The sequence below is a fragment of the Lynx rufus genome, unplaced genomic scaffold (assembly GCF_022079265.1).
Source record: "Lynx rufus isolate CCGP_SWC_20201006 ecotype Redwood Valley unplaced genomic scaffold, mLynRuf1.p SCAF_10, whole genome shotgun sequence".
In the NCBI taxonomy this organism is placed as follows: domain Eukaryota; kingdom Metazoa; phylum Chordata; class Mammalia; order Carnivora; family Felidae; genus Lynx; species Lynx rufus.
In genome coordinates, this window is record NW_025814824.1 from 68,433,098 (window position 1) to 68,460,239 (window position 27,142).

Below are 27,142 nucleotides of genomic sequence, written 5' to 3' on the forward strand. Positions count from 1 at the left end.
CATCTCAGACGGAATACTGTGCAAGAACAGGGTTTCATTCTCCAGAATGCAATCTATACACTGAATCAGAGAAGCCTATAGGGCACTGTTTCCCCAGTAGGAAGACTCTTTGGGTCCAGGAACCAAGGTAGGGAAGTAGGAGTGGTCCCATTTACCAATCCCAGTGACCTACTGGGTACCTTTCTGCCCCCTGGAGGGCCACCCTACAGAAGCAATGACCTTGTAATAAAGAGCACTACCAACCACAAAGAATAAATTCCCTAACTTCACTCTCTTTGCTCACTCCTATCTCCTGCAGGGACTCCCCCAGGAAGTCAGTTGTGGTAGTCCACATAGGTCAGCCTTCTTGGAGCCAATTGCTGAGGAAAGAAGAGGGAAGAAAGAATGATGGGAGGAAAAGGAATGAAAGGTATCTGGCACATTCTCTATAGCAACTCTACTTTTCTGAACACTATTGATCCTCTTCATGTGCTTTTTGTTTTTATTTCTTTTAATTTTTTAAAGTTTATTTATTAGTTTTGAAAGAGAGCATGCGCGAGTAGGGGAGGCTCAGAGAGAAAAGGAGAAAATCCCAAGCAGGCTCCTCTGTCAGCGCACAGCCCATTGTGGGGCTCGAACACATGAACTGTGAGATCATACCTGAGCCTAAATCAAGAGCTGGATACTTAACTGACTGAGCCACGCAGGTGCCCCAAACCTCTTCATGTGTTTTTTAAAAAATAGCACTTATCACCTGATTGTAGATATCTTTGATTTTTAGTTCTTTATCTATTATCCCACTAGAATATAAACTCCATGAGGGGGACTTTGTTTTGTTCCCTATTGTATCCACAGCACCCAGAACAGTTCCTGGCATGGAGAGAGTCTCAACAACTATTTGCTGAATGAATAGCTTGAAGTCTGGCATTTTTGCCATAAGTCAGCAGTTGCTAAATCTCTGCTTGCTCATCTACTTCTCTGAAATCATTTGACTGATTTCCAAAAATGAAAGCAAAATTACCAACCTTGTTATCAAGTATTTGGAATTAACAACTCCTACCCATCTTTTTATCCTGCACAATAGCTCTTGAAGAAGGCCTTTATCCTACAAGGCCTTACTCATGAGCAAACTCACCTCAGTGGCCTTTGCAGGGACAGTTGGGGAGTGAGGTCCTATCATCTATCATGTGAACTGTGGGACTCTGAGTAAAGGCATCTACATCTTCCAAGGAGGCATACAGTCTGTCCAACCTGTGCTATTGGGCCAAGAGTGGTTATGCCTGGCATACAGTTTTTCCAGAAATTAAAAGAAAACAAAAACAACCTTTTATCTGAACACTGGACTTTAGAAAATGTATCAGGTGAATCTTTCAATTGGCATTTAAAATCTACTGTTGCCACAACTATTTGAAAGAATATATTCTCATATATGTATCTAGAAAATTTCTAAAGACCCTCAAAACAGTGGTTATTTCTAGATATTTCTAGAATATTTCTAAATCAATATTTCTAAATATCTATTTATTTTGCCACAAGCAAAAGATTTTTTAAAAAATATACTCCAATATATGGAGAGGCATTTCTCACTGCCCTTTTACTTCAGATGGATAACAGTAGTTGTAGCAGGAAAGGTTTTAATTATAACAAATTAATACAATAAATAAAAGTATAATAAATTTAATATAATAAAAGGTTATGTTATAATAACAGTAAGTTATAACTTCATATTATAAGTGAATGAAATTTATAATAAAATATAAAAAAAACTACAATAAATTATAAAATGTTTTCACAGGCTTTCTTACAACTATTTAAATTTCAACTAAAATGACTGTTAACTAAAGTTCCTTCACCATTTTTTCAGCCAACGCATATTGAGCATTCACATTGCACTATACTTTAAAGATACCATTATGAGCAAGATTGACACAACACCTGGCTTCATGGAGCTTACAAATGAGTTGGGAGTCAGTCAACATACACTACTGAGCACCTACTGTGTTCCAGGCACTGTTCTAGGTGCTTGGGAAAGACCATGAGTAAGGCAAATGAGTTCCTACCCCTAAAATACAGAGATGGGAAGCAAGTAGTATTGTGAGACAGGCCATAAACAGGTTGAAAAATAATAATTTCAAGTAGGTCCATGAAAAAATTTAAGCCAGGGTAATGTTGCACCTATCTCACGTAGTTTTGTTGGGGCCCAAATGAAATTATCCACATAAACAGAGTAGGATGGAGCCTCACCTAGAGGGTTATTATACGTCTATTATAGATCATTGCAGTTTTTGGAGAAATGCTCTCCAAGGAAGTAAAATAGGACCTGCAATCTGAATGATGAAAAGGAGTTAGCCATTCAAAGATGTAAGAAGACAGTTTCAGGCTGAAGTGACCATTACTGCAAACTGCAGAGGTGAGAACCAGCTTAGCCTGCTTGGAGCATGAGAGAAAGCTGGTGCAGAGGGATGGCAGTGAATAAGCCAGAGACAGAAGAAAAGAGATGAGGCCAGAGAATCTGGCAGGATTCAGATCATGTGAATTCTTAAAAGCCAGGTAAAGAGTTTGAATTTTATTCTCAAGTGTAATTAGGTATTAAGAATAGATGTGAGGGGCGCCTGGGTGGCGCAGTCGGTTAAGCGTCCGACTTCAACCAGGTCACGATCTTGCGGTCCGTGAGTTCGAGCCCCGCGTCAGGCTCTGGGCTGATGGCTCAGAGCCTGGAGCCTGTTTCCAATTCTGTGTCTCCCTCTCTCTCTGCCCCCCCCCCCGTTCATGCTCTATCTCTCTCTGTCCCAAAAATAAATAAAAACGTTGAAAAAAAAAAATTAAAAAAAAAAAAAAAAAAAAAGAATAGATGTGAGGGGTGCCCGGGCGGCTCAGTTGGTTAAGCATCCTTGGCTCAGGTCATGATCTCACAGTTCGTGAGATCTCACATCAGGCTCTGTGCTGACAGCTCAGAGCCTGGTGCCTGCTTCGTATTGTGTCTCCCTCTCTCTGCCTCTCTCTCTCTCAAAAATAAATAAACATAAAAAAAAGAATAGATGTGACATGATTTGATTTACGGTTGAAAAGACTACTCTGATTGCTGGGGAGGCTAATGGGGAAAAGAATAGAAGTGGAGAGACCAGTTGGGAGGCAGGTGAAAGATAATGACGGATTAGCCTAAGGCTGTACAATTAGAAATGGTAAAAATGGCTGACTTTGGGATATAATTTGGAGAATGAAGTTGACAGGACTCGATAATGGATTAGATATGGTGGATGGGAAGACAGGAACAAAGGAGAGATTTACCAGGGATGATGACTAGATTTTTGATCTGAGCACCTGGGTAGATACTGGTATCATGAACTAAAATGGGGGAAGACTGGGAGAAAAGTAGGTTTCAGGGGAAAGAGAGGTCCAGACAAAAATCAATGGTTCTGTTTGGTTGTGATAGTCTTCAGAAGGTTGTTATACTCTAAGTGAAGATATTGTTTAGGCAATTGGCTAACTCTGTCTACACTGAAGGGGACAGGTCCAAGCTGGAGGTATTTCAAAACAAAGGACAAGATAAGATCACCTGGTGACCAACAGTGGATATACAGGAATACAGACCGCAGAGGATTAGATATTGAATTACAATACAAGGAGATACGTGCTGTGAAAGGGGAAATGCCAGGTCAGTGGAGAAGGAAGTTGGTCAGGGAAAGAAAGTTCCATGGAAGAATTATATCTGAGCGCTAAGATCCAAGAAAAACCAAGCAGGGACATTATATCAGTCAGAATCATGGCACAGAGATGTAATCTGCAACTGGCCACATGGTTAGTGGTATAACTGTTATTTTCCTTTATACTTGAACCACTTTATGTCAAATGTGTACCTTACTGAGAGCAGCCGGACACCTGGAGCAAGTTCTCTGGAGTTATTCTGCTTGGGTTCAAATGCTGCATCTGTCACTTACTAGGTGGGTGACTCCAGGCACATTACTCAGCATCTCTGCACTCCACTTTTCTTATCTGTAAATGAGCATACTACAAATAGCTAACTACTAAGGTGATGCTTACTATGTTCCTTGTACTAAGTTTTTACATACGTTATTCAACACCCCCCTCCAAAATCAATGGAGTTGAGTTATTATTATCTGTGCCTTACTGATGAGGGACTGGAAGCACATTTACCCATTCCAATATTTATCGTGTGCCTGCTGTCAGGCACGTTTCTTCACACATCGGTTAACACAACAAAATCCTCGCTTTTGTGCAGTTTCAGTCTGGGGTTTGAGGAAAAGAACGATGATAAACTTAATAAATATGTATATTATCTAGTAATTATAAGATGATAAATGCTATAGAGATAACAGAACAGGATAATAAAGCTAGTGTAGTTACGGTTTTCAGCCGAGTATTAGGGTAGACCTCACTGAGAAGGTGACTTTTGAGCAAAGGTTTGAAGGAGGCGAGACAGTGAGCCGCCACTCAAGCATCTGGGTAAAGAGGACTCAGGAGCGGGCACAAGTGCAAAGGCAGGCTCTCAGGCAGGAGCACGTGCCTAGTACCCACCAACCACCCGAGCGCAAGGGAAAGGAGGGAGACGTGGTGAAAGGCAAGGGCTATGTATCCAGTTGCAAGCAGTCTGACTTTTGGGTGACAGCAGCCACTGGACAGTTCCGCCCAGAGGAGTGAAAGAACTTGACCTCCTATATCGGGCCTTCTATTTACGCCCAAGGTCCACCCAGGCAGTGTGGCACAGGGGTCTGCGCTCTCAGGAGTAAAGGATCAGAGTCACCACAGTGGCTCATCCACACGGCAAGCGCCCAGTAAGCGCCGGCCCAGTACCGTGGTTACCACGATCCTTTCACTCAAACCCCGCCTCAACCTACCGCCCTCCTGTTCCCCAGCTCCAGAGCTCGGCTTCCACTTAGCGCGGTCTCCACGTAGCGCTTCCCCGGCTACGGATTGCGCAACTCAGGCAGCCGGGAGGAGCCTGGACGTAGGCGGAGCAGCAACCGGCGGGAGAACGCCCCGGGTGCAGACGCCACAAGGAAGCCCCGACAGCCCTCGAGACGCCCACTGACTGCGCCTGCGCACGCTCGATCCAGGCCGCCGACATTCCAGAGCCGCAATCCGTCCAGCCCCAATTCCGGGGCGGAGTTCTTGCCTGCGCCTGCGCACAGCCTCGCCGCACCCTACGCCTGCGTGCTTAGCCAGCCCGGCCCCATCCCCCAGATTTTTTCGGGTGGGGGAGGGGGCGCGTCTCGGCGAGTCACGTTGATGGCGGCCACCAGCTTGTGGTGAGCTAGCGGATTCTCTGCTTGTCTCGCAGACCCCTCGTGCCTCTTGGACTCAGTGGCTGGCGCCGGGCGCGTGAGGAAGCACGGCGGCCCAAACTCTCGGGGAAGGCCGCAGTCGCGGAGGCAGCGGCGCGGCCCGGGCCCAGGGCTGGGGGAGAGGCCGCTCCGCAGGGCGAATGTGACAAGCCCCCACCCCCACCGCCTTCCTCCCGAGTGCGCTAGGAGCGCGGGCGACCCCGGGGCCCCGCCAGGCCACAGACCCCGCCCAGCGGCCAGCACCCGGAGCAGGCCCGGCAGCGGAGCTGCGCGGCGGCACCATGCTGGTCACCCTGAAGACCCTCCAGCAGCAGACCTTCAAGATCGACATAGACCCCGACGAGACGGTGCGAGCGGTGGGGAGCGCGGGGCCCGGGCAGGGCGGGGGCGGCCGCGCGCGGGCCTCGGGGAGCGCTAGGGGGCCGCCGGGCCTGAGCGGGGGGCGGTGCGGCGGTTCTGTGCGCTGGGCCTGGGCTTCAGCTCCGAGCAGGGCCCGGCAGAGCGCCCGATCGAAGAGAGCCCTCAGCACACCCGGGAGTGCGCAGCGAGCGTGGGGCTCGAGCTCCGGGAGCTGGTTAAGGCCTGAGGACTCAGGGCCGCGGCGGCGTGCGGCCCACGCGAGCCTTCGGAGTTGGCCGCAGGCTTTGTGGCAGGAGTAAGGGGAAGCAGTGGCCGGACGCCGAGGCCCTGGTGGCAGATGGCGTGGAGCACACGGCCGCCGGGCACAGGAGGCCTGGGCCCGGGAGCTCTCGGTAGTGGGGCCAGAGGGGGAGGGGAGGTCAAGGCCTCCGCGGTGATGGAGCCGGGCTCTCTGGGTGCTTAGGTGCGGGAGGGAGTTGTAGGAGTCGCCACTACCCCTGCTCGGACCTGGTTAGGCACTAAGGTCTAGGAGGTGGTAACTGAAGATAATGAGCCTTTTAAAAAAAACTATCAGGTTCCGTCAGCCGCAGAGCGAAAGGTGAGTGGTGAAAATGAATTATTTGCCTCTTCTCCAGAACTGGTAATCCTTTTATTTGCATATACTATCGTGAATCGTTTAGCCGCAGTTCTCCCGCCACCAAGCCCACACCCATACGTAATTCGCACTTCCAGGCCTGTGTGGTGGTGAAGATTTTTTGCGTTAGAGCCCTTCAAATCCAGGCTCACACTCAACTCCAGGTTAATGACTCCTCTGTGGTAGAAGTCTTCTAATGTAGGTATTGGAAACCCTGCACCCTTCCCCCGGCCCCCAAATAACAGAATTTCAGGGAAGAAAAAAAGAAAATAAAAACTTTGAATCTCTTCTGTCGTCAAACCCACGAACACTTCGAAAGTCCACGTGGTAAATTCTCGTGCCATCGTCTGTATTTGTGACTGCAAGATGTCAGTACAACTTTATGCCAAGAATCTAAAAACGCCACCGGTGTAAATCTATTGCTTTTGTTTTTGAATTGTGGTTCCTTTACACCATTAAGATTGACATGTTAAGTTTAAACCAGCTACTTTTTAACAATCTATATTTAAAAAAATAGTTGATTCTATTTTTGGTGGAGATCAGGGTTCTTGGTGTTAAATAGACCAGTGCCATTTGTGCCTCTAACTTATTTGCTATGTAACTGCCTTTCGGAGATGTGAGGATATAATGGTATTTAATTGATGGTTAGTAAATGAAATCGATCATTACCAATGGCTGTCTTTGGGTGAGGATATAGTGTTAAGTTTTACCTGTCTCACTTAACCTGAAGTTTTCTGCATCTTCAATTATTTAAGAAACATAGTTTCCAATCTTTGTGGAATTGTGGCACAAAATAATTTTATTTCAATAATATGTAGAAGTATGCTTTCTGATAAATTCTTAAAGTACAGGAGATAGCAATTATAGATGAGTAACTTTTCAGTATCCTGAGTAACTGACAACACCCTGTGGATTGATATTACTAATAAAAGTCAGATTTTTCTTGAATGTTTCTTTATGGCTTAGTGTGTACTAGTAAGTTAAAGGATGAAAGTTAAAGTGCAGCTGTCTGTTTAACGCTTTCAGACAAAACTTTTTATATAAAATGTCTATTTGAATTTGGTTCTTTGCAGTAATACTGGTGCCACAGGAACTTTACCAGCTTGTAATGTTCTGAATTAATTCCAGAATTATTGAAGCCTCGAGGTTTTTGTAAATATCTGTGGATTAAGTGAAGTTATGCCCTGACTTTCTATAGCTCTACTGGCTGTTCTGTAAGATTTGTAGGCATTTTGTGCATTAATTATTTTAGAGCCAATATTGTTTTTGTATATATTCTTAACTATATTTGCTGTTTACCAGTTTATTTACAAGGGAATGTCTTATGTTACACGAATTATAAATATACGCTTCTAAAAGCGTATTTTTAGAAAGTTCATTGTCATGGAGATTGGCTTTTTCAGCTTTTTGTTGCTATTTTTCTAAATATAATTGTGTTACTATTTATATAAATATAAAAACTAGCATTGTTTGGAGCAAGAAATGAAAACATTTAATCGTTGATATGGAGCATTTACATTAACATGATTTGTAGGATTTCTTTATTTTCTTTTTTTTAAGATTTCATTTTTAGGTAATCTTTACACCCAGTGTGAAGCTTGAACTTACAACCCCAAGATCACGAGTCCTGTGCTCCACCAATTGAGCCAGCCAGGAACCCCTTGTAGGATTTCATTTTAGTGGATTTAAATTTCAGAAATGTTTATAGTGTTTTTTTTTAATATCTTTATATTTTTAATTTTTTTTAATGTTTATTTTTGAGAAAGAGAGTACAACCAGGGGAAGAGCAGAGAGAGGGAGACACAGAATCCAAAGCAGGCTCCAGGCTCTAGGCTCTGAGCTGTCAGCACAGAGCCTGATACGGGCTTGAACAAACCTTGAGATCACCTGAGCCGAAGTCGGCTGCCTAACCACCCAGATGCCCCTGATATCTATTTTTGATACAGTATTTGAGTAGAATTACTGTAAGGAAAGAAAGGATGAATGTTCTATTAATATAGGGAGACTCTAAGTGTCCTGTTTCTAATTTGTGGTGAAAACTAGGTAACCGGGGATATTAGAAATAGATTTTTTAATAAAGCAGAGAAAACAGGATTTTAGTGAGACCTGTAAGGAGATCCACATAAAATGAACAGTTTTTGCTCTCTGAGACTTGTGTTTTGGCTATTCAAAGGTTTGCCCTTGTTTGATGTTTACCTAGAAGGAATTAAGAAAATTAAGTAACTTCAAGTGGCCAATATAGAAAGTCTTAAGAGTTTGAGATGTGCAAGAGCAAAAATAAAGGGAAAAAAAGGACTGGGATATAGGAATCATGAGAGTGATTCATTTGTTGAACATCTATATGTTTAGTGGTCTTTGAGTGGCAGGCAGCATTGGAGGAATACAGGCACGTTGGGACAGGGTCTGTCTGGGTCTTCTGGGAGCCTTGCTGACCTAGTGGCTCAATAGCTATAGAGTAGGAGATGTACAAAGTGGAAAAAGGAACAGGATTTGTTTTTAAATTGTTTGTGTTTGCTTTAGTTTTTGAATGCTGAAACTCCTCTCCCTCTTTTTATTTTAATTAAAAAAATTTTTTTTAACATTTATTTATTATTGAGAGACAGACACAGTGTGAGCAGGGGAGGGGCAGAGAGAGGGGGAGACACAGAATCTGAAGCAGGTTCCAGGCTCTGAGCTGTCCGCACAGAGCCCAAACCTGGGCTTGAAGTCACAAACTGCGGGATCATGACCTGAGCCAAAGTCGGATGCTTAACCGACTGAGCCATCCAGGCGCCCCTCCTCTCCATCTTTTTTAACCGCCAAAATTTTCTTGACACTTAATCAACCATTTTGTACCATTTGTTTGACCGTTACCATGCACTGCCTTTAGTGTTAACCAATGCAAAACAATCTTTTTATTATCACGATAGTAATGCATCCCTTATAAAATATTCAGACAAGATAGAAACAAAATGAGTAGGTTGGATGAGAAGACCATTGCTAAAAGAGAATATTCTTAATTATGTGAAGTTTTGTTTTAAAGAGATGATTTACTGTAAAAAAAAAAAATAGAAATTAGCATTCTGAGATGTCTAATAGACTGCTACTTGTATAAAATTCTTTAAAATTTTGAAAGTTGGTGGGGCGCCTGGGTGGCTCAGTTGGTTAAGTGTCCGAATTTGGCTCAGGTCATGAGCTCACGGTTTGTGGGTTCCAGCCCCATGTCGGACTCTCTGCTGTCAGTGCGGAGCCTGCTTCAGATCCTCTGTCTCCCTCTCTCTCTGCCCCTTCCCCACTTGGGCTCTATCTGTCAAAAATAAATAAACGTTAGAAAACAACTTCTTTTGAAATTTGGTCATGTGATGGACATTTAGAGGAAAATGGAATACAGTTTTTTTTTAAAGCTCAGATCCAAAGTCACTTAGTTTTTTGTTTCGCTATTACTTCAACCCATTGCTTTAACTTGAAAAACCCTTTTGCTATTACTTCAACCCAACCCGGAACAGGTAGATTAGAATAAAACTTGAAATGATTGTAATACGTTGCAGATCTTATTGTATCTGTGAAAAGGTTAACAAGAAAGACTATGTGATATACAGATTTAATCCTTCAATATGCTAACCCTGTCACTGTTTGTGTGCTTTGAATAACTGGAAAAAAAAAATAAGTCTGACATGAAACTTTAAATGAAGAAGCTAAAATGTGATTATATTAACACATCAAAGCTGTGTATATACGTTGGAAGTTTTGGACAAGAAAATTGTAAAGATAAAACAGTTTTAATTACTGTAGACTGCACACTTAGCATATTGTACAGTAATCTACAAAGAATTACCTTGCTTTGTGGTTTATTTGTATAATGTTGGTGATTATGCTGTAAAATGCTGTTTTGTACTTGTATAGTGTATGGTATTTGTTAGACATCATTTATTAGCAACTTGTTCCTATTGCAGTTTATTACATTTTAATATGGTTGTGCTGGAGATAGTACTTTATTATAGAAGTTTCCTAGATTATTAAAACAAGAAGAATAAATGTATTAAAATACTGTATCACAGAGATGAAATTAAGATTTGTTGGCATATTGGTAAATCACAGTACTGGAAGTACCTGGGAAATCTGGTATGGTTTCTGCCAGAATTTTGCTCTTCCTATACCTAGCACATAGTAGGCATTTAGTAAACATCTTTTGAATGAGCTGAATACATTCTTCTAGTGAACTATCAAGTTAGTGATCCCCCAGTGTTTGTATGTTGATTTATCTAATATTTGTTGAGCACTTTAAATATCTTGTCCTACTGTTACAGTACATATTTTATAATGGAACAAATCCGTTTAAAAACAAATTTTAATAACCAGATAATGCTAAGAGCTATATAGAGAATTGAAATAGGATGAGGTAATATGATAGTACATGACTGGGTGGCTACTTTTAAATTGACTAGTCACAGAAGGCCTTTTTGAATACAGTGACATTTAAACTGAGATCTGAATAATAATTACTCCCTTGGAGAAGAGAGTTTTCTGTGGGGAAAGACCTTTTAAGAGTGTGTTTTGGGAATCAAAAAAGGCCTGTATGCTGATCTGGTAGGTGAGGGGAAGGGAGGTAATAGATCTGAGTTAGGCAAGGGGCCAGAGCCTGTAGGACTTTGTCCTAAGGCAGGGGTTTTCAAGGTAAAATAGGAAGAAGCCTTTAGGGGATTGTAGGCAGAGGAGAAAAATTATTTCTTTTATGATTTTAAAGGTTACTTTGCTGTATGGAAAATGGATAGTAGGATGAGCAAGAGTGAAAGCACGGAGATCAGTTAGGCTTGTACAGTAGTCTTAAACAGGGTTTTGACCTGTTTAAGATATGAAAAGTGAATGGATTTGAGATATGTTTGGGAGAGTAGATATGAAAGAATTTTTGATGGGTTGGAATGGGGAAAATTGAGGATTAAACTTAGATTTAGGTTGTATAAATTATGTGAATACTTGTGTTCTTTTCTCACATGTGGAGGGCTGGGAGAGGAGCAGGTTTGGGGTTGCAGTGGGAATTTAAGATTTAAGTTTAAGATGCTTATTAAACATTAAAGAAGAAGGGTGCCTGTGTGGCTCAGTCGGTTAAACATCCTACTCTTGATTTTGGCTTAGGTCGTGATCTTTCACAGTTGTTGGGATTGAACCCCACAACGGGCTCTGCACTGAGTGTGGAGCCTCCTTGGGATTCTCTCTCTCTCTCTCTCTCTCTCTCTCTCTCTCTCTGCCCCTCTTCCAGTTGCGCGAGCACATTCTTTCTCTTGCTCTCTTTCTCAAATAACATTTAAACATTAAAAAAAAAAAACTTTCAAGTAGAGATGGCAAGGAGATTTGTAATGAACCTCTGTCCCAGAGAAAAGTTTTGGTTAGAGATAGAGACCTGACAATAGGCAGCATATGTGGTTGACTTCAATCTGTGGGACTGATGAGATTATCTAGCAGTCTTTTTCAATGCCTATTTCTTCTGAAAAATGAACCCTAAATTATCCACTATATGTAATTAATAGTATGCTTCTAGAATTGAAGAACCATGGTGAGAAGGTTGCTAGGTAATAGGATGGGTCCTGGGGTTGAAGTCGGTTTAGAATTGAAGATTTCACGTGGAGATTCGATAGTGAAGAGTCAGTCAAGGAGCAATCTTTGAGGTAGGAAGAATCCAAGAAAAAATGTTTCAAGAAGGAGGAAAGGATCAAATGTGTCTGATGCTTGAGAATTCAAAAGAGACATGCCCTTTGGTTTTGGCAGCTTGTAGTTCATTAATGACCCTGACAAGTAATCTCCATGCAGTGTTGGAGCCAAAACTTACGTTTGAGTAGATTGAGAAATGAATGGGAGATGAGGAAGTGTAGATAGTAGCTATGGACATATATTGTTATTTTGACATTGTCATTTTTCCTGATGTAGCTGCTTTTATCTCTGTGTTAAAAACGTGTGAAAGTTATCATAGTTCTGAGCTCCACAGCATATGGTAGACATATTTTAAAACCCCACACTAGAATTGTGGAAAATATGTAACAGTGTATGATTTAAAAAGAAGAAATGAAGGCCAATGTGATTAGTAACTTGCTGCCATCACACAGTCAATGGCTCTGGTAGTTTCAGTATATATGTATCTTGCCTGTACCCTGGTCTTGTGATCCTTAATGTCTCATCCGGTGATCTTTCCTTCTGCTCCCTCAATTATTCAGTCCCATGACTGGTAATCAGATCTTATTACCAGTAACAAACTTCCCCCATCCCCAGTAATCTGTTTTTAGTATCCTACTTTACCTTTCCTCTGATTCTAGTTCTAATGAGACCTATAATTCATTTGATCCATACTTCTCTTTGCTGGCCTTCCCTTCATGTTATTGCTTCCACTCTTGCCCAGCTAAAATAGGGTCAGTGATTATAATCACTTTCTTGCAAGGGTCAGCATAGCATACCTCTGGAACCAGACTGCCTGAATTTCAATCCTGGCTGTACCACTTGCTCTGTGACCTTGGGCAAGTTACCCAGTTATGTGCCTGTTTCCTCAGCTTAAAATGAGGGTACTGCCACTGGAAGTACTAACCTCATATGGTTGTTTGGAAGGTTTTATGATTTTGAGATCATACACAGAGTGCTTAGAACTGTGGCTGTGCCTGGCAACGTGGTCCCACTCTCACTTCATTGTTTCTGCTCGGAAAACCCCAGATGTGATTAAATTCGGTTCTGTTGTGCTTACACCTGTGTAGCTAGAAGACACATAGCCACATTGATTTGTCTCACCTAAAATTCATGAACATTAACCTTCGTTGGGTCCTTTTACTGCCTGGTAGTACTCTCCACTAGTCCGTCCATTCACTCTTCTGCTGTCATAGGCAGATTTCATATACTATCCTTATTTTCAGCTGATGACCCCAGATTTAAGATTTTGTTGAGAATATAAAAACAATTGGAACAGAAGAACTTTTGCAGAACCCTACCAGAAGTACCTACTTCTTCTAGTCTCCTTTTGTTGTGGGCAGCTATCTATGGTGGATGGTGCTGAGGCTAGTCCTACTTTTCCACAGCATTTTGGTTGCTCTACTTCGCCTGTGAAGGGCCCACTCCCAGTTCAGCTTTTCTCTTCTGCCTCATTGATTTTTCCATTGTAGAATGTTTGTTTTCCCAATTTTAATAAAACTCTCCCTTGTCTCCACATCCCTCTTTGGCTACTGCCTCATTTCCCTGCTGCTCTTTATAGCAAAAACTTAATGGTAACTCTTGAGTCTGTTTACTTGTTTTTACATTTTGCTCTCTTTCAAATACATCACAGCACTGCTAGTCTAGGGAAGAGTTTTTTCCCCCCCACTTTGTAGTTATCCTGTGTCCTTGAGCACTTAAATCTCTTTTCTCATTAGTAAAATAGAAGTAATAACTTCCTGCCTTCCTTGTAGAGTTGATGTGAAAATCAAAAGAGATCATGGATCTGAAAATTTTTAGCGAATTGTGAAATTAGAAATAAATGCATGCAATTTTTTTTCAACAAATTGTGCTTTCATCGGTTTTCCATTATTTTGATCACTGTTTTTACTGTCTTTTTTTACAAAAAGTTTGTGTGAATGTGGTATCCTCGGACTGGGTCAGCTTGATGTGATCTGCAGTTTCGAACAGTTTTTAAGAGCAGTGTTCTGCTTTCTTTAGTTTGGAAATTATGAGATGGTTTGATAGGTAATGTATAAAATTTCTGTTGCTTTTGGAAAGAAATGTGCTAAATTTGAGCTTGCCGTAGCACAGTGAATTCTACTGAAGGACACCACACCATCTGTTCCCTATAAGTTTCCCTATGTAGTTTCTCCAAGAGCTAATTTTATACTGAATGAACTTTATAAACCTTTTATACATTACATAAACCTTTTCTAGGAGATCTGAATACTTCAAACAGGTAGATAAAAATTATTTGTCACTCCCTTCTCTCCCCCTCACACTTTTGGGTAAATTAGGTAGGTGACTTTTTTGTAGTGTATTAGATTCATTCTCTGCCTATATAGAAACTTTAAAAGTTTACAGGTATCTTGAGAGTTTCTATTTTTCTACTTAATCAGTTTTCAAAGTGTGTCGGTTTTAATCTCGTTGAAATCATATTGTTAGGAATATATTTTAGAATAGATTAATTAAATTGGCATGAATAGTTGGAGTAGCTTAAATATCATAGTTTGTATGGGGAGAATAGGTTCTGAACTTCAAATTATATTTAAAATCATAGCCTTTTGGATCATAACCCTATTTGAGAATTGATTGCCTTTATATACTCTCTGTTCATACATTATTTTATTTTACTTTTTATTTTTTTAAATTTACATCCAAATTAGTTAGCATATAGTGCAACAATGATTTCAGGGGTAGATTCCTTAGTGGCCTTTACCCATTTAGCCCATCCCCCCTCCCACAACCCCTCCAGTAACCCTCTGTTCTCCATATTTATGAGGCTTTTCTGTTTTGTCCCCCTCCCTGTTTTTATATTATTTTTGTTTCCCTTCCCTTATGTTCATCTGTTTTGTCTCTTAAAGTCCTCATATGAGTGAAGTCATAGGATTTTTGTCTTTCTCTGACTAATTTCACTTAGCATAATACCCTCCAGTTCCATCCACGTAGTTGGAAACAGCAAGGTTTCATTCTTTTTCATTGCCGGTAATACTCCATTTTGTGTGTGTGTGTGTGTGTGTGTGTGTGTGTGTGTGTGTGTGTGTATGTGTGTATCACATCTTCTTTATCCATTCATTCATCAATGGACATTTGAGCCGTTTCCATACTTTGGCTATTGTTGATAGTGCGGCTATAAACATGGGGGTGCATGTGTCCCTTCGAAACAGCACACCTGTATCCCTTGGATAAATGCCTAGTAGTGCAATTGCTGGGTCATAGGGTAGTTCTAGTTTTAGTTTTTTGAGGAGTCTCCATACTGTTTTCTAGAGTGGCTGCACCAATTGCATTCCCATGTTCATACATTATTAATACTGTACCCTCAGTAATAAAAAAAAAAAATCTCTTTACTTTTGCTACATTATTTTATTCCTTGGGTCCAGTGGGAAGATTTTTCCTATTGCACTAGTCAACTGACTTTTTTACCATCAAATCTATCTTTAGAATTCGCAGAAATATACTTTGGGGAGAGGAATCCAGAAAATACTCCTTGGTGCCTATGCTAGTTTCCCAAATGGAAGGATACCACTTAAGGAATCAAAAGGAAAAAGAAAACCAAAAACATTGCCCACATAGATGCACACAATCTATGAAATCCTTTTGTAAACATATTTAGGTTTGGGACTCTTTTCTTTTGCTAATGTTAATTGCCAAATTTTGGTTGCTCTTGTTTTTCGAAATTTAAGTAGGTATTAGAGTACTGCCTTAGACTTTTTTTTTTTTTTTTAAGTAATCTCTACACCCAGCGTGGGGTTCAAACTCAAGACATCAATATCACGAGTTGCATGCTCTACCAACTGAGCTGGCTGGGCACTCTAGAATTTTCTTTTTTAGTGCAGACTCCTCAAAATTGCAGTATATTCTTCTGTGATATAAGTAAGCAGTGGTTGTTTCCCTTAAATTACTAACATAATCTAGGCTTGTTATAGTTACTAAAGTATATAAAAAAGTAGAAGTCTTTATGCCCCTGGTCCAAATAACCACTATAGACTCTATTTGCTGCTAGACAGTTTTTTTACCTATGTGTAATATATAAACATAATTTCACTATGTTCTTAAAAATCACTTGCTTAGCAACTAGCTTTTGCCCTTTATAGATAATTATAAATACGTCATTCATTCATATATACATGTATTCAGTGAGTACCTTGCACGTATAGCATTGTTCTTGTATTGCATTGTATTTAAATTAATGCATCTGCACTAATATATTTTACCACTGATGAATGTTTAGGGTTGTTTTCAGTGTTAGGAACAGTAGTGTAGAACACATAACTTGTTCGTGTATCTTTAAAGTGTTTTTGTAAACATCTCTTCAGCATTGATTTCCAGATGCAGAGCTGCTGGATCAAAGGAACTCAAATTTGCCTGCATTAGCGCTCACAAATATCAGCATTTGTTGTTGTTCTCAGATATCACCTTCCACAGTAGCACTAGCCAGGATTCAAATAGGAGATGAGGCACAGATTAAATTGAGTTAAATATTGGGAAGCTCTTGATATACTGCCTGGCATGTGCTAAGTACATAGCATACATGAACTGTTGTTATTCATTCAGCCTCTGTACTTCAGGGCTACCCATTAAAGCTTGCATAAGTCTTTTTACGGTATATGTAATTATAACAGTAATAAGGAAAATATATTGTAATATTGAGGAAACTGGATTATAATAAATATTCAGTTGCTAACCCAATCAACAAGCTATAGTCCTAGAAATCTTGTGCGAAAGTGCCGTGTAAGAAGACTGACATGCCAAAAAAAAAAAAAGACTGACATGCAAAACGACATTTACTATCATGGGGATATAATTTATAAAACATTATTTTTATATTTGAAACCTACAACTTAAGACTACTTTTAATGGTTGTTGGCCTGAACTAAGGTAGTACCATGGGATGCAAAGTAATGTTCACACTGGGAAATAATTAGATGGTAAGTTGGAACCACTGGATGAATGATTTGATGTGAGGAACGTGGAAGAATAGACAAGCATCTCATGGGGATGGGATGAAACAGGATAATTGATCAGATTTTATGTTGGCACTTTTTAATAGACTATTGTGATTGTCAACCATGTTTAATGTTAGATACAGAGTATGTTTTTCCTTTAAAATGCACACAATTTCATAAGAGAAAAAGAAGTATGTGGCTAGGAAAGAAGTTTGATTTCTTGATTGTCAACCATGCTTTGTCGATAGTTGAGTTGATGATAAACTTCCATTCATTTTTTTTTAATGTTTATTTATTTTTGAGAGAGACAGAGCGCGAGCAGGGGAGGGGCAAAGAGAGAGGAAGACACAGAATCCGAAGCAGGCTCCAGGCTCGGAGCTGTCAGCACAGCCAGGCGGGGCTCAAACTCATGGACCGCGAGATTATGACCTGAGCCAAAGTTGGCTGCTTAACTGACTGAGCCACCCAGCTGCCCCAATAAATTTCCATTCTTTATTTAGGGAGAAATAAACATCAAAATGAAAGTTTAGTCCCTCCTTCTTGTTTATTATTAGCCTTGGATAGGGTGGCCTTGGTTATTTATTGGAACTGTAGTGCTCCATTATAGATCCATCTTGTTTGCTGCTTATTGAAACAAGAGCATTGGCATGGGACTCAGCACAGTTAGAGGAGTCACAACTGCATCTGTTGCTTGCCATAACCTTCCCAAGAGAAACCATGTAGAGAGGTGCTGCCTCCTCTTTTTGTTTGTTTTTTTTGTTTGTTTTTGGTAATATCCAGGAAGAAGGCCTTTCTTTATAAGCTGTTTTAAAGTGTGTTCCATTTGATTGGGTTAGGGAAGGTTTAGACAAACTAGATGTCTAGAAGCCATCTGCAGTAAACACATTATGGTTGAAATGCCTATACTAGGATATCTAGTAAAAGTATCCAGTAGAGAGTTGGGTCTGTATGACTAAAGATAAGGAGAGGATTTCACAAATTAGTGAACAGAGAGATTGGAGGAAATCCTGAGGAGTATGGCCTTATGGAAGCCAAAGGAAGACAGTGTGAAGAGGAGAGACAGGTCAGTACTAAGAGACAGGTCAGGTAAGGTAGTGAAGGACTAAGAAGTATCTAGTTATGGTTTTGCTGAATTTAGAGATACTGGTAAGAACAGTCTTAATGGAATCCTGAGCATAGGGAGAAAAATAAGTAGAATTGGGAATAAAGTCCATGCTTCTGTCAGCACTACATTGCATTCTTGAGTAATCGGTGTGGGGTTACTAGTATTACAATGTGTGTAGTTAATTTTTTTTTTTTTGAAAAATGCCTGAGACAAAGGGGAGGAGACTATAGCTAGCAAGAAATAATGGGGGGTTGTGAAGTTTTTGTTTTGTCTTAAAGATGATAGAAAATTGGGTCTGTTTAAGTGTGAATGGAAGTGAACTGGCCTCGAAGGAGAGGGTGAAAATACAGCTGGGGGAGGGTGGGAAACAAAGAATCTAGCAAGGTATTGAAGAACACTGGATGGAGAACCAAGGAACAAGTGAAAAGGATTAGATTTGAAAGAGAGGGATGCCTCTTTCATTTAATAGGAAGAAAGGAGGGGCACCTGGGTGGCTCAGTCTGGTAAGCAGCCAACTTCGGCTCAGGGCATGATCTCGCGGTCCGTGAGTTCGAGCCCCGCGTCGGGCTCTGTGTTGACAGCTCAGTGCTGGAGCCTCCTTCAGAGTCTGTGTCTCCCTCTCTGTCTACCCTTCCTCCACTCACACTCTGTCTCTCTCTCTCAAAAATGAATAGATGTTCAAAAAAATTTTTAATAGGAAGGAAGGAGATTAGGTGGATCTGGATGCAAAAAAAGAAAGTATGTCGCTTTGGTGGCAGAAGGGTCCCTCTGATATCTGCTGATTTTTGTCTTTGTTTTTAATTTGGGGAGGAGGGGCAGAGAGAGAGTCCCCAGCATACTCCTGCATGGAGCCCAAAGTGGGGTTTGATCTCATGAACTGTGAGATCATGACCTGATCCAAAATCAAGAGTCAGAAGTTTAACTGACCGAGCCACCTGGGCGCCCTTGATATATTTTGAATGAAGTAGAAGGTCATCTGTGGGGAGGGAGGAAGTTTTGGCAATCAAATTTAGAGAAGAGTGCAGGTTTGAAATATCCTCTTGGAGAATGGAGGAGAACCAAAAGAAGTGAGGATTTAGGGTATCTTTAATTTTCTCCAGCATGTAGAAGATTGGATGTAAATGGATAGGTAGGGGTTGGATAGTTAAGGTAAAATTTGTTAGCTGAGGTAGGAGGCAGCACAGAGTGGTCAAAGTGAATTTTTTGTTGAGTACAGATGGAAATAAATTCAGTTGTGTGGGTCCAAATGTGGAATTTTGCCTGGGGGAAGCAGCAAAAAGACAAGAAAGTCTGATAATAGGAAGAAAGTGATAGAAGCAGTGGAATTATTGTCTTTGCCAAATAGAACTGGCAATAAAGATCAGAGTGAAAGTAGGCACTCTGGGGACCAAATGCAAGACCAGGTGTAGTGAGTGAATAGTTACTGAGAGCTGGTAGGGATAGGTGATTGATGTTTACAATTTCAAAGATGGAGAAGTTTGGGGATAACAGGATTCAGCCTGTGTTGGGTGGGTAGGTGACTTAAGTAGATTGGAAAGTAATGATCGTGTTGAGGTTAAGGAACAACGCCAGGATTTTGGACAGGTCGGTGCACCCGGAACTAAAGTCTAGTTCTAGTAGATGTGTGTGTATGTGAGTGTGTGTGTGTGTATTCACATATATGTTTATATATAAATATATAAAGTTGATTTTATGTTCTGAAGTGGTATTGCTAGATTGAATGGCCACCGCCCCAAAAATGTTGCACTTTGACATATTGCCTTCAAATATTTTATTGTTTGACACTCCCATTCTGAGAGTGTTGTCTCTTCACACTTAACACCAAGAATTGTTCAACACTGTCTTTTCCAGTATGATGGTGTGTTGAACTAATGACATCTGACACTAAAATTTGTGATTCTGGTTACTAATAAGGTTGAACTTTTTATTGACTATACTTATGAATTGTTGCCCTGTTATTTGTCCCTTATTTCTCTTGGCACAAGAAGTATTTTCTACCATTTCTCTCTCCTTAATTTTTTTGCGTTTTTCCTTTTGGTATTTGTCCTATTTCTGTCTGAAATGCATGCTTAGTTTATTAATTTTTCTTTAATAAACGGTTTTAATGTTAGTCTGTGATTACTTTTTTAGTGAAATCATATAGGTACCAATGTCTGTAGAGTTCTCATTGTTGTGTACTTAATATTTTTTAATCACCCGTTTTTGGTTTTTTTGGAGCAAAATGATTGGAGGTGTTTGTTCTTGTTTGTCCTGCTTTTTTTTTTTTTTAAACTTACAAGTGTTTTGGGGTTTTGTCCCTTCCTCACTCTTTTGACATACAAAGCTAGAGAGTAGGTCCGTTATTTGTTTGGGTTTATGAAAATACAGTGGAATAGTCTTTATGGCTAAACTTTTAAAGTGTATATTCTATGGGTGCTGGAAATAAAAGTATAATTTCCATTGGTTAGAAACTATGTATACATATCAATTAAGTCTAAATTGGCTACACATTCTTGTCTGTCAGGAATGAGATTCCTGCTTATTTCTTTCATTCTTTATTTTTTGCTTCATATATTTCTTTATTTTCCTTTCCTTACATATATTTATGCTATATTAATTTACTCATTCAGCAAGTGTTAATTGAGCAATTACTGTGTACTCCACCACTGTGTACTGGTCTGAGAACTAGAATCACTCATAGTAACACATGTGGTCTATCATTCATTTGTGAGTTTTTTTTTAACCAACCACAGTTGCAAATATTGCATCTCTTCTCTGAACAAAGAAGTATGGAAGGAAATTATTCACCACAGAGTGCTCTGAGCTCTATGCTGTTGCTCAGCTGACTTCGGGCAAGTCATTTAGCATGTAAATGTAAAGTAGCAGTTCTTAGTCCTCTCTTTTTGTTTTCAAGACCCTTTACAGTTAAAATTTGTTGAGGACCCCAAAATAACTTTATCAATGTACTTGTATTTACTGTATTAGAAGTTAAGCAGAGGAATTTTCTAAATGTTCATTTAAATATAATAAATTTAAATTTAAATTATTATATTCATTTAAATATAATAAACCTATTAAATGTTACAACTAATATATTTTATGTGAAAAATTATTTTCCAAAACAACAAAAAACAGTAAGACTGGCATTATCTTACTTGCTTTGCAAAACTTGTTTTTAGTGTTTATTTATTTAAAAAAATTTTTTTTAAGTTTATTTATTTTGAGAGACAGAGCGTGCACAAGCAAGGGAGGGGTAGAGAGAGATGGAGATAGAGGATCCGAAGCAGGCTCTGTGCTGACAGCAGAGAGCCTGATACAGGGCTTGAACCCCACGAACCATGAGACCATGACCTGAGCTGAAGTCTGACCCTTAACTGACTGAGTCACCCAGGCACCTTAAAATGTTTTACTTTTGAGAGAGAAGAGTGTGCAAGCTTGAGAGGGCGAGGGGGAGGGGATGACTTGATCGGAAGTGGGCTCTGCACTGATAGCAGAGAGCAGGATGCAGGGCTCGAACTCTTGAACCATGAGATTCTGACCTGAGCAGAAATCCACCCAGGTGCCCCTTGTTTTGCAAAACTTTTTAATGTTTGGCTTAATAGAAAAAGATAGCTAGATTCTCATCTGCTTCTGCACTCAGTCTTTTGTGAAGTCACATGTTTTGTAGCCTCTGGAAAACTCAAGTATATACTTGTGAGAAAATGAGAGTACAAAAGGCAAATAATATCTTTTGACCTGGTAGACCTCCTGATAAGTAAGGTCTTAGGAATGTTTTTGGCTCCTTCATCACATCTAGAGAATCATTGCTCTTGGCAGTACAGGGTTTAAATAAATGGGTCTTTAAAAGTTACTTTATCTTAGAAATTTGGATAGTATCTTTTGTTTCCTGCACTTATCATGACATGCTAGCTGAATGTATAGGTAAAATCAGAACTGCCAACATAAATTATAGAACAAGGGCCAACTGTAGAGTTGTTAGACTTGTGAATCCTTGTACTTTTTTATTCTGACCCACACATAGCATAGAATTTACTATCTTGTGGAATTTATATCCTGAGTTTACTGATGTTGACGTCAGATTCTCTGAGTGCTTTTTTATTTTTTTATTTTTATTAAAAAAAAATTTTTTTTAACATTTATTTATTTTTGAGACAGAGAGAGAGCATGAACAGGGGAGGGTCAAAGAAAGAGGGAGACACAGAATCTGAAACAGGCTCCAGGCTCTGAGCGGTCAGCACAGAGCCCAACGCGGGGCTCAAACCCACGGACCGCGAGATCATGACCTGAGCTGAAGTCGGACGCTTAACCAACTGAGCCACCCAGGAGCCCCCCCTGAGTGCTTTTTTAAAAAGCTGTTACTTATGGGGCATCTGGGTGGCTCAGTTGGTTAAGCATTCGACTCTTGGTCACGATCTGTGGGTTAAAGCCCTGCATCAGGCTCTGCGCTGGCATTAGTTTTTCACCTAAAGCTTAGAACTGTCAACTTAGACAGTTTTCAGTATTCTGGGGAATTGAAGGAAATGGAATTTTCCCTCTTGATTCTTGTATCTTTAGATTTTTTTTTTTAACGTTTATTTATTTTTGAGAAAGACAGAGACAGAATGCAAATGGATTAGGGGCAGAGAGAGAGGGAGACACAGAATCCGAACCAGGCTCCAGGCTCCAGGCTCCAAGCCGTCAGCACAGAGCCTGATGCGGGGCTTAAACTCATAGAGCTGTGAGATCATGACCTGAGCCGAAGTCAGACGCTCAGCCCACTGAACCACCCAGGCGCCCCTGATTCTTGTATCTTTAAAGTAATGAAAGTAGTGCTCTCTCTGTGTATCCCTATCAAGCAGTCTTTCACCTAAAGCTCAGAACTATCAACTTAGACAATTTTTCGAAGTATTCTGGGAGATAGAAGGAATGGAATTTTTCCTCTTGATTTTTGTGCCTTTAAAGTAATGAAACTAATTCCATTATATCTTCTTGCCTTTTTTACTCCTCTGCCACTGTGCTTTTTGATTAGTTTCAGAAATTGGACTCATTTTCAAAATACCTCATAATGAGCCTGTTGTCATGTAATTTTACAAGACAGAGATCATAAAGATCATCTGTTACAGTACCTCTTACTTTGTAGATGAGACAACAGATAGTAGTCCTCGGCCAAGGCTGATATTTGGAGCCACCTGTAAAGCTTTTAAAAAAGTACAGGTGTTCAGGGGCACCTGGGTGGCTCAGTCGGTTAAGCATATGACTTCAGCTCAGGTCATGATCTCCCAGTTCATGAGTTCGAGCCCCACATCCAGGCTCTGTGCAGACATCCCAGAGCTTGGAACTTGCTTCGGATTCTGTTTCTCCCCCTCTCTCTGCCCCTTCCCTGCTCACTCTCTCTCAACAATAAATAAATGTTTAAAAAAATTAAAAAAAAAATAAAGGTGTTCAGGCCCCATCTCTAGAAATCATGTTCTAATTGATCTTTATGAAGCCCCCTCAGATGACAATGATGAAACATATCCCACTTTTAAAGTGAATCATTTGCATCAGGCTCTGTGCTGACAGCTCAGAGCCTGGAGGCTGCTTCAGATTCTGTCTCCCTCTCTCTCTGCCCCTGCCCTTCTCACATTCTCTCAAAAATAAACATTAAAAAAAAAGTTTTTAAGTGAATCATATGCCTTTCTTTTGTTTGTTTATTTATTTATTTTTGAGAGAGAGTGACAGAGCACAGTTAGTGGAGGGACAGAGAGAGAGAGGATCCCACGCAGGCTCTCCACTGTCAGCACAGAGCCTGACACAGGGCTTGAACTCTCAAACCGTGAGATCACGACCTGAGCCAAAATCAAGATTTGGACACTTAACCAACTGAGTCACCCAGGCGCCCCTGAATCATTTGCTTTTTAACATTCTTATTTAACTTTTATTTTTATTGTAGATGGAACTATTTTATTTCTTAGACCTTTTAGGTTAGAGAGCTTTTCTTTTTTACTCTGTGGGAAATAAGCCCGTAAGCTTTATAATGAGAATCAAGACTTCTGATGTTGCAATTTTTATTTTGAGTAGATTTATCAAGTCAACTGGTAAAAGTTTTTTCTTTTAATCTGTGTATGTGTAGCAGCTGGTGGTAAAGTTTATACCTATACCTAATGATACGCATTAAGAATGAGTCGTTTTTAATATAAATTGTGAAGACATGATCTTTAAGTTTTTGCAAGTATTAATGATTAATATACGTATAAAAGTTTTACCTTGCATTTCTCAGATTCTGGATAGTCATTTGTTGTTTAGACCTGTTAGAAAAAAATGTTTATTTTTCCTTTAGGTGAAGGCGCTGAAAGAGAAGATTGAATCTGAAAAAGGGAAAGATGCCTTTCCTGTAGCAGGTCAAAAATTAATTTATGCAGGTATGAATTAAATATTGAAAGTAATGCTATCTTTCAGATTGTGTAGACAAACTCGTTCTGTCAGACACATACACAGTGTTTGTGTTTGGTATCTTTAAATCAAATGTTAGTGCCTTTTTACCTGATTATATTTCCAATTATATTTTTCTTTATCTTGACTGATCACTTAATGATTTTCTTTGGGGAAAGTATTAATTGATAGAATTGACATTGGTAATTGTTTTAACTTCAGTTATGTGTAAGACAAAGGTTATGGGCTTCAAATAATGTATTCTTTTTTTCTTAATGTACTAGGCAAAATCCTCAATGATGATACTGCTCTAAAAGAATATAAAATTGATGAAAAAAACTTTGTGGTGGTTATGGTGACAAAAGTAAGTTTTAGCCTTGTTCTGTATATTTTTATGCATGCGAGGTTTTTTAAAAAAAATAAAGATCCCAAGTCCAGCCTTTATACTTTAGTGAATACAGTTTATGCACATCCATAGTGGCAGGCACTTGGCTGTTTTTTAAAAAATTTTAAGTTTACTTTGTGTGAACCATAAAGTTAATTTTATACATTTATAGCTTAAACATTTTTAAATAAATTAAAACAGTTGATAAAATATCATGTGAAAATTGTTAGATTTTGCTGGAGTAGAAAAATTGCTAATTATTTAAAGATTTAAAGATGTGATTCTTAGAATAAATATTTCTTATTTTGTGGTTTTAATAAGGGTGCCTTAAAGAGACTTGTTAAATTATGTGCTAGATCTGATAGGCTCAAGCAGAAAAGACATGTAGACTCCTAAATTCAATGATATTTCTTAGTTGATGGGGTAGATTTTTAGAAACTAAAAAAGAAAAAGGCAGTTAAAGAAATGAAGGAATGATTGTTGTGAGGAAGTTTTTTAAAGGGAATTTTTTGTGATTTATTGGACTGAAATATACTTGGGACAGTTTATCAAAGTTTTTCTCTAAAACAGAATGGATATGGGTTCTGTCAGGATTCTGTAATATTTTTATTTAAAGATGCATAAGCATGCAGTAGAGAGTTAAAACAGAGAAGTGTACTCGTGACATGAATTTTTAGGATTGAATTATCATAATCTGAGAACAGTGATACTTGTAACCCTGAAAATAGGTTTAAATAAGTAATTGGAAACCAAGTTTGTTAAGGACTATAAACCATTTATTAAAATAAATGTGAGGATTTTTTTTTTTAAGTTTAAGGTAATATATGCAGTAGAAATACAGAGAGTTGAGCAAGTAAATTTTATTTATTTTAACTTTTAAATTTTATTTAAATCCAAGTTAGTTAACATAGTGTAATAATGATTCAGGAGTAGAATTTAGTGATTTCATCACATACATACAACGCCCAGTGCTCATCCCAACAAATGCCCTCCTTAGTGTCTGTCACCCATTTAGCCCTTCCCCCCACCCAGCACCCTACCAGCAACCCTCAGTTTTTTTCTATATTTAAGAGTCAAAGAGGGGCGCCTGGGTGGCTCAGTCGGTTAAGTGTCCGACTTCGGCTCAGGTCATGATCTCATAGTTCGTGGGTTCGAGCCCTGCATTGGGCTCTGTGCTGCTGACAGCTCAGAGCCTGGATCCTGCTTTGGAATCTGTGTCTCCCTCCCTCCCTCCTTTTTCTCTCTCAAAAATAAACATTAAAAAAATAATTTAAAAAAAAAGAGTCAAAGAAAAAAAGTCTCTTCTGGTTAGCAAGTCAGTTTTAATTACTGCATATTTTTGTCCTGAGTAAAAGCAGCTAAACGGTTTACATGTGTTGGACTTAAAAGTTCGTATAATCCATTAAGAGAACCATTGTGATTTTGCTATGTTAAAGCACTTACTCATTAAATGTTTGGGTTTTTTTAATATAATTTATTGTCAAATTGGTTTCCGTACAACACCCAGTGCTTATCCCAACAAGTGGCCTCCTCAATTTCCATCACCCACTTTCCCGTCTCCCCCACCCCCATCAACCCTATTTGTTCTTAGTATCCAAGAGTCTCTTATGGTTTGCCTCCCTCTCTGTGATTTTTTTCCCCCCTTCCCCTCCTCCATGGTCTTCCGTTAAGTTCTCAAGATCCACATATGAGTGAAAACATATGGTGTCTTTCTCTGACTTATTTCACTTAGCCATTAAATGTTAAACTTTACATACAAGAAACAGAATCATGAGGAAACTTTGTCTCAATTGAGTATTTTTTAATTGTGTTAAAATATACGTAACACAAAATTTACCAGTTTAACCATTTTTAATTGTACAGTTCAGTGGTATTAAGTGCATTCACATTGTTGTGCAACCATCTCCAGTACTCTGTACCCACTAAATAGTAACTCCCCATTCTGCCCCCACCCCCCCAGGCCTTGGTAACCACCATTCTACTTTCCATGAATTTAACTACTCTATACATCTCATATAAATGGAATCATAAAGTATTTTCCTTTTGTGACTGGCTTATTTCCCTTAGCGTAGTGTCTTCTAGGTTCATCCATGTTATAGCATGTGCCAGAATTTCTGTCCTTTTAGGGCTGAATAATACTCCATTGTCTTATCTAGTTTTATCATGAATAGTATGCAAAATGTGGTAGCCACATATTTGGATATGTATATGTTTGGGGTCTTATTTCCTTTAGTATTGTAATAACCTTGACTGTTTAGAACGTAACTAAGAATTAAGCAGGATAGGTCTCAGAATAGATGGATGTGTTTGAAGAATAGCTACTTAGAGCCAAGCTTTTTCTTATTTTACACAGGACTCTACTGATAATTTGTGGTTATTTTATTTTCAAGTTAATAATAAAAGCCATCTATTAGA

The 27,142-nt window shown here is 39.5% G+C and overlaps 1 protein-coding gene across 1 annotated transcript in view; it reads left to right on the forward strand.

The window, feature by feature from the left end:
• The first annotated feature begins 5,066 nt into the window (after window positions 1-5,066).
• Window positions 5,067-27,142, forward strand: part of RAD23B (RAD23 homolog B, nucleotide excision repair protein) — a 47,738-nt gene continuing 25,662 nt past the window's right edge. The window contains exons 1-3 of the mRNA XM_047067425.1: window positions 5,067-5,629; window positions 24,251-24,332; window positions 24,627-24,706. Of these exons, the coding sequence (XP_046923381.1) occupies window positions 5,564-5,629; window positions 24,251-24,332; window positions 24,627-24,706 (228 nt within the window). The 5' untranslated portion in view covers window positions 5,067-5,563. The remainder of the gene's footprint in view (window positions 5,630-24,250; window positions 24,333-24,626; window positions 24,707-27,142) is intronic.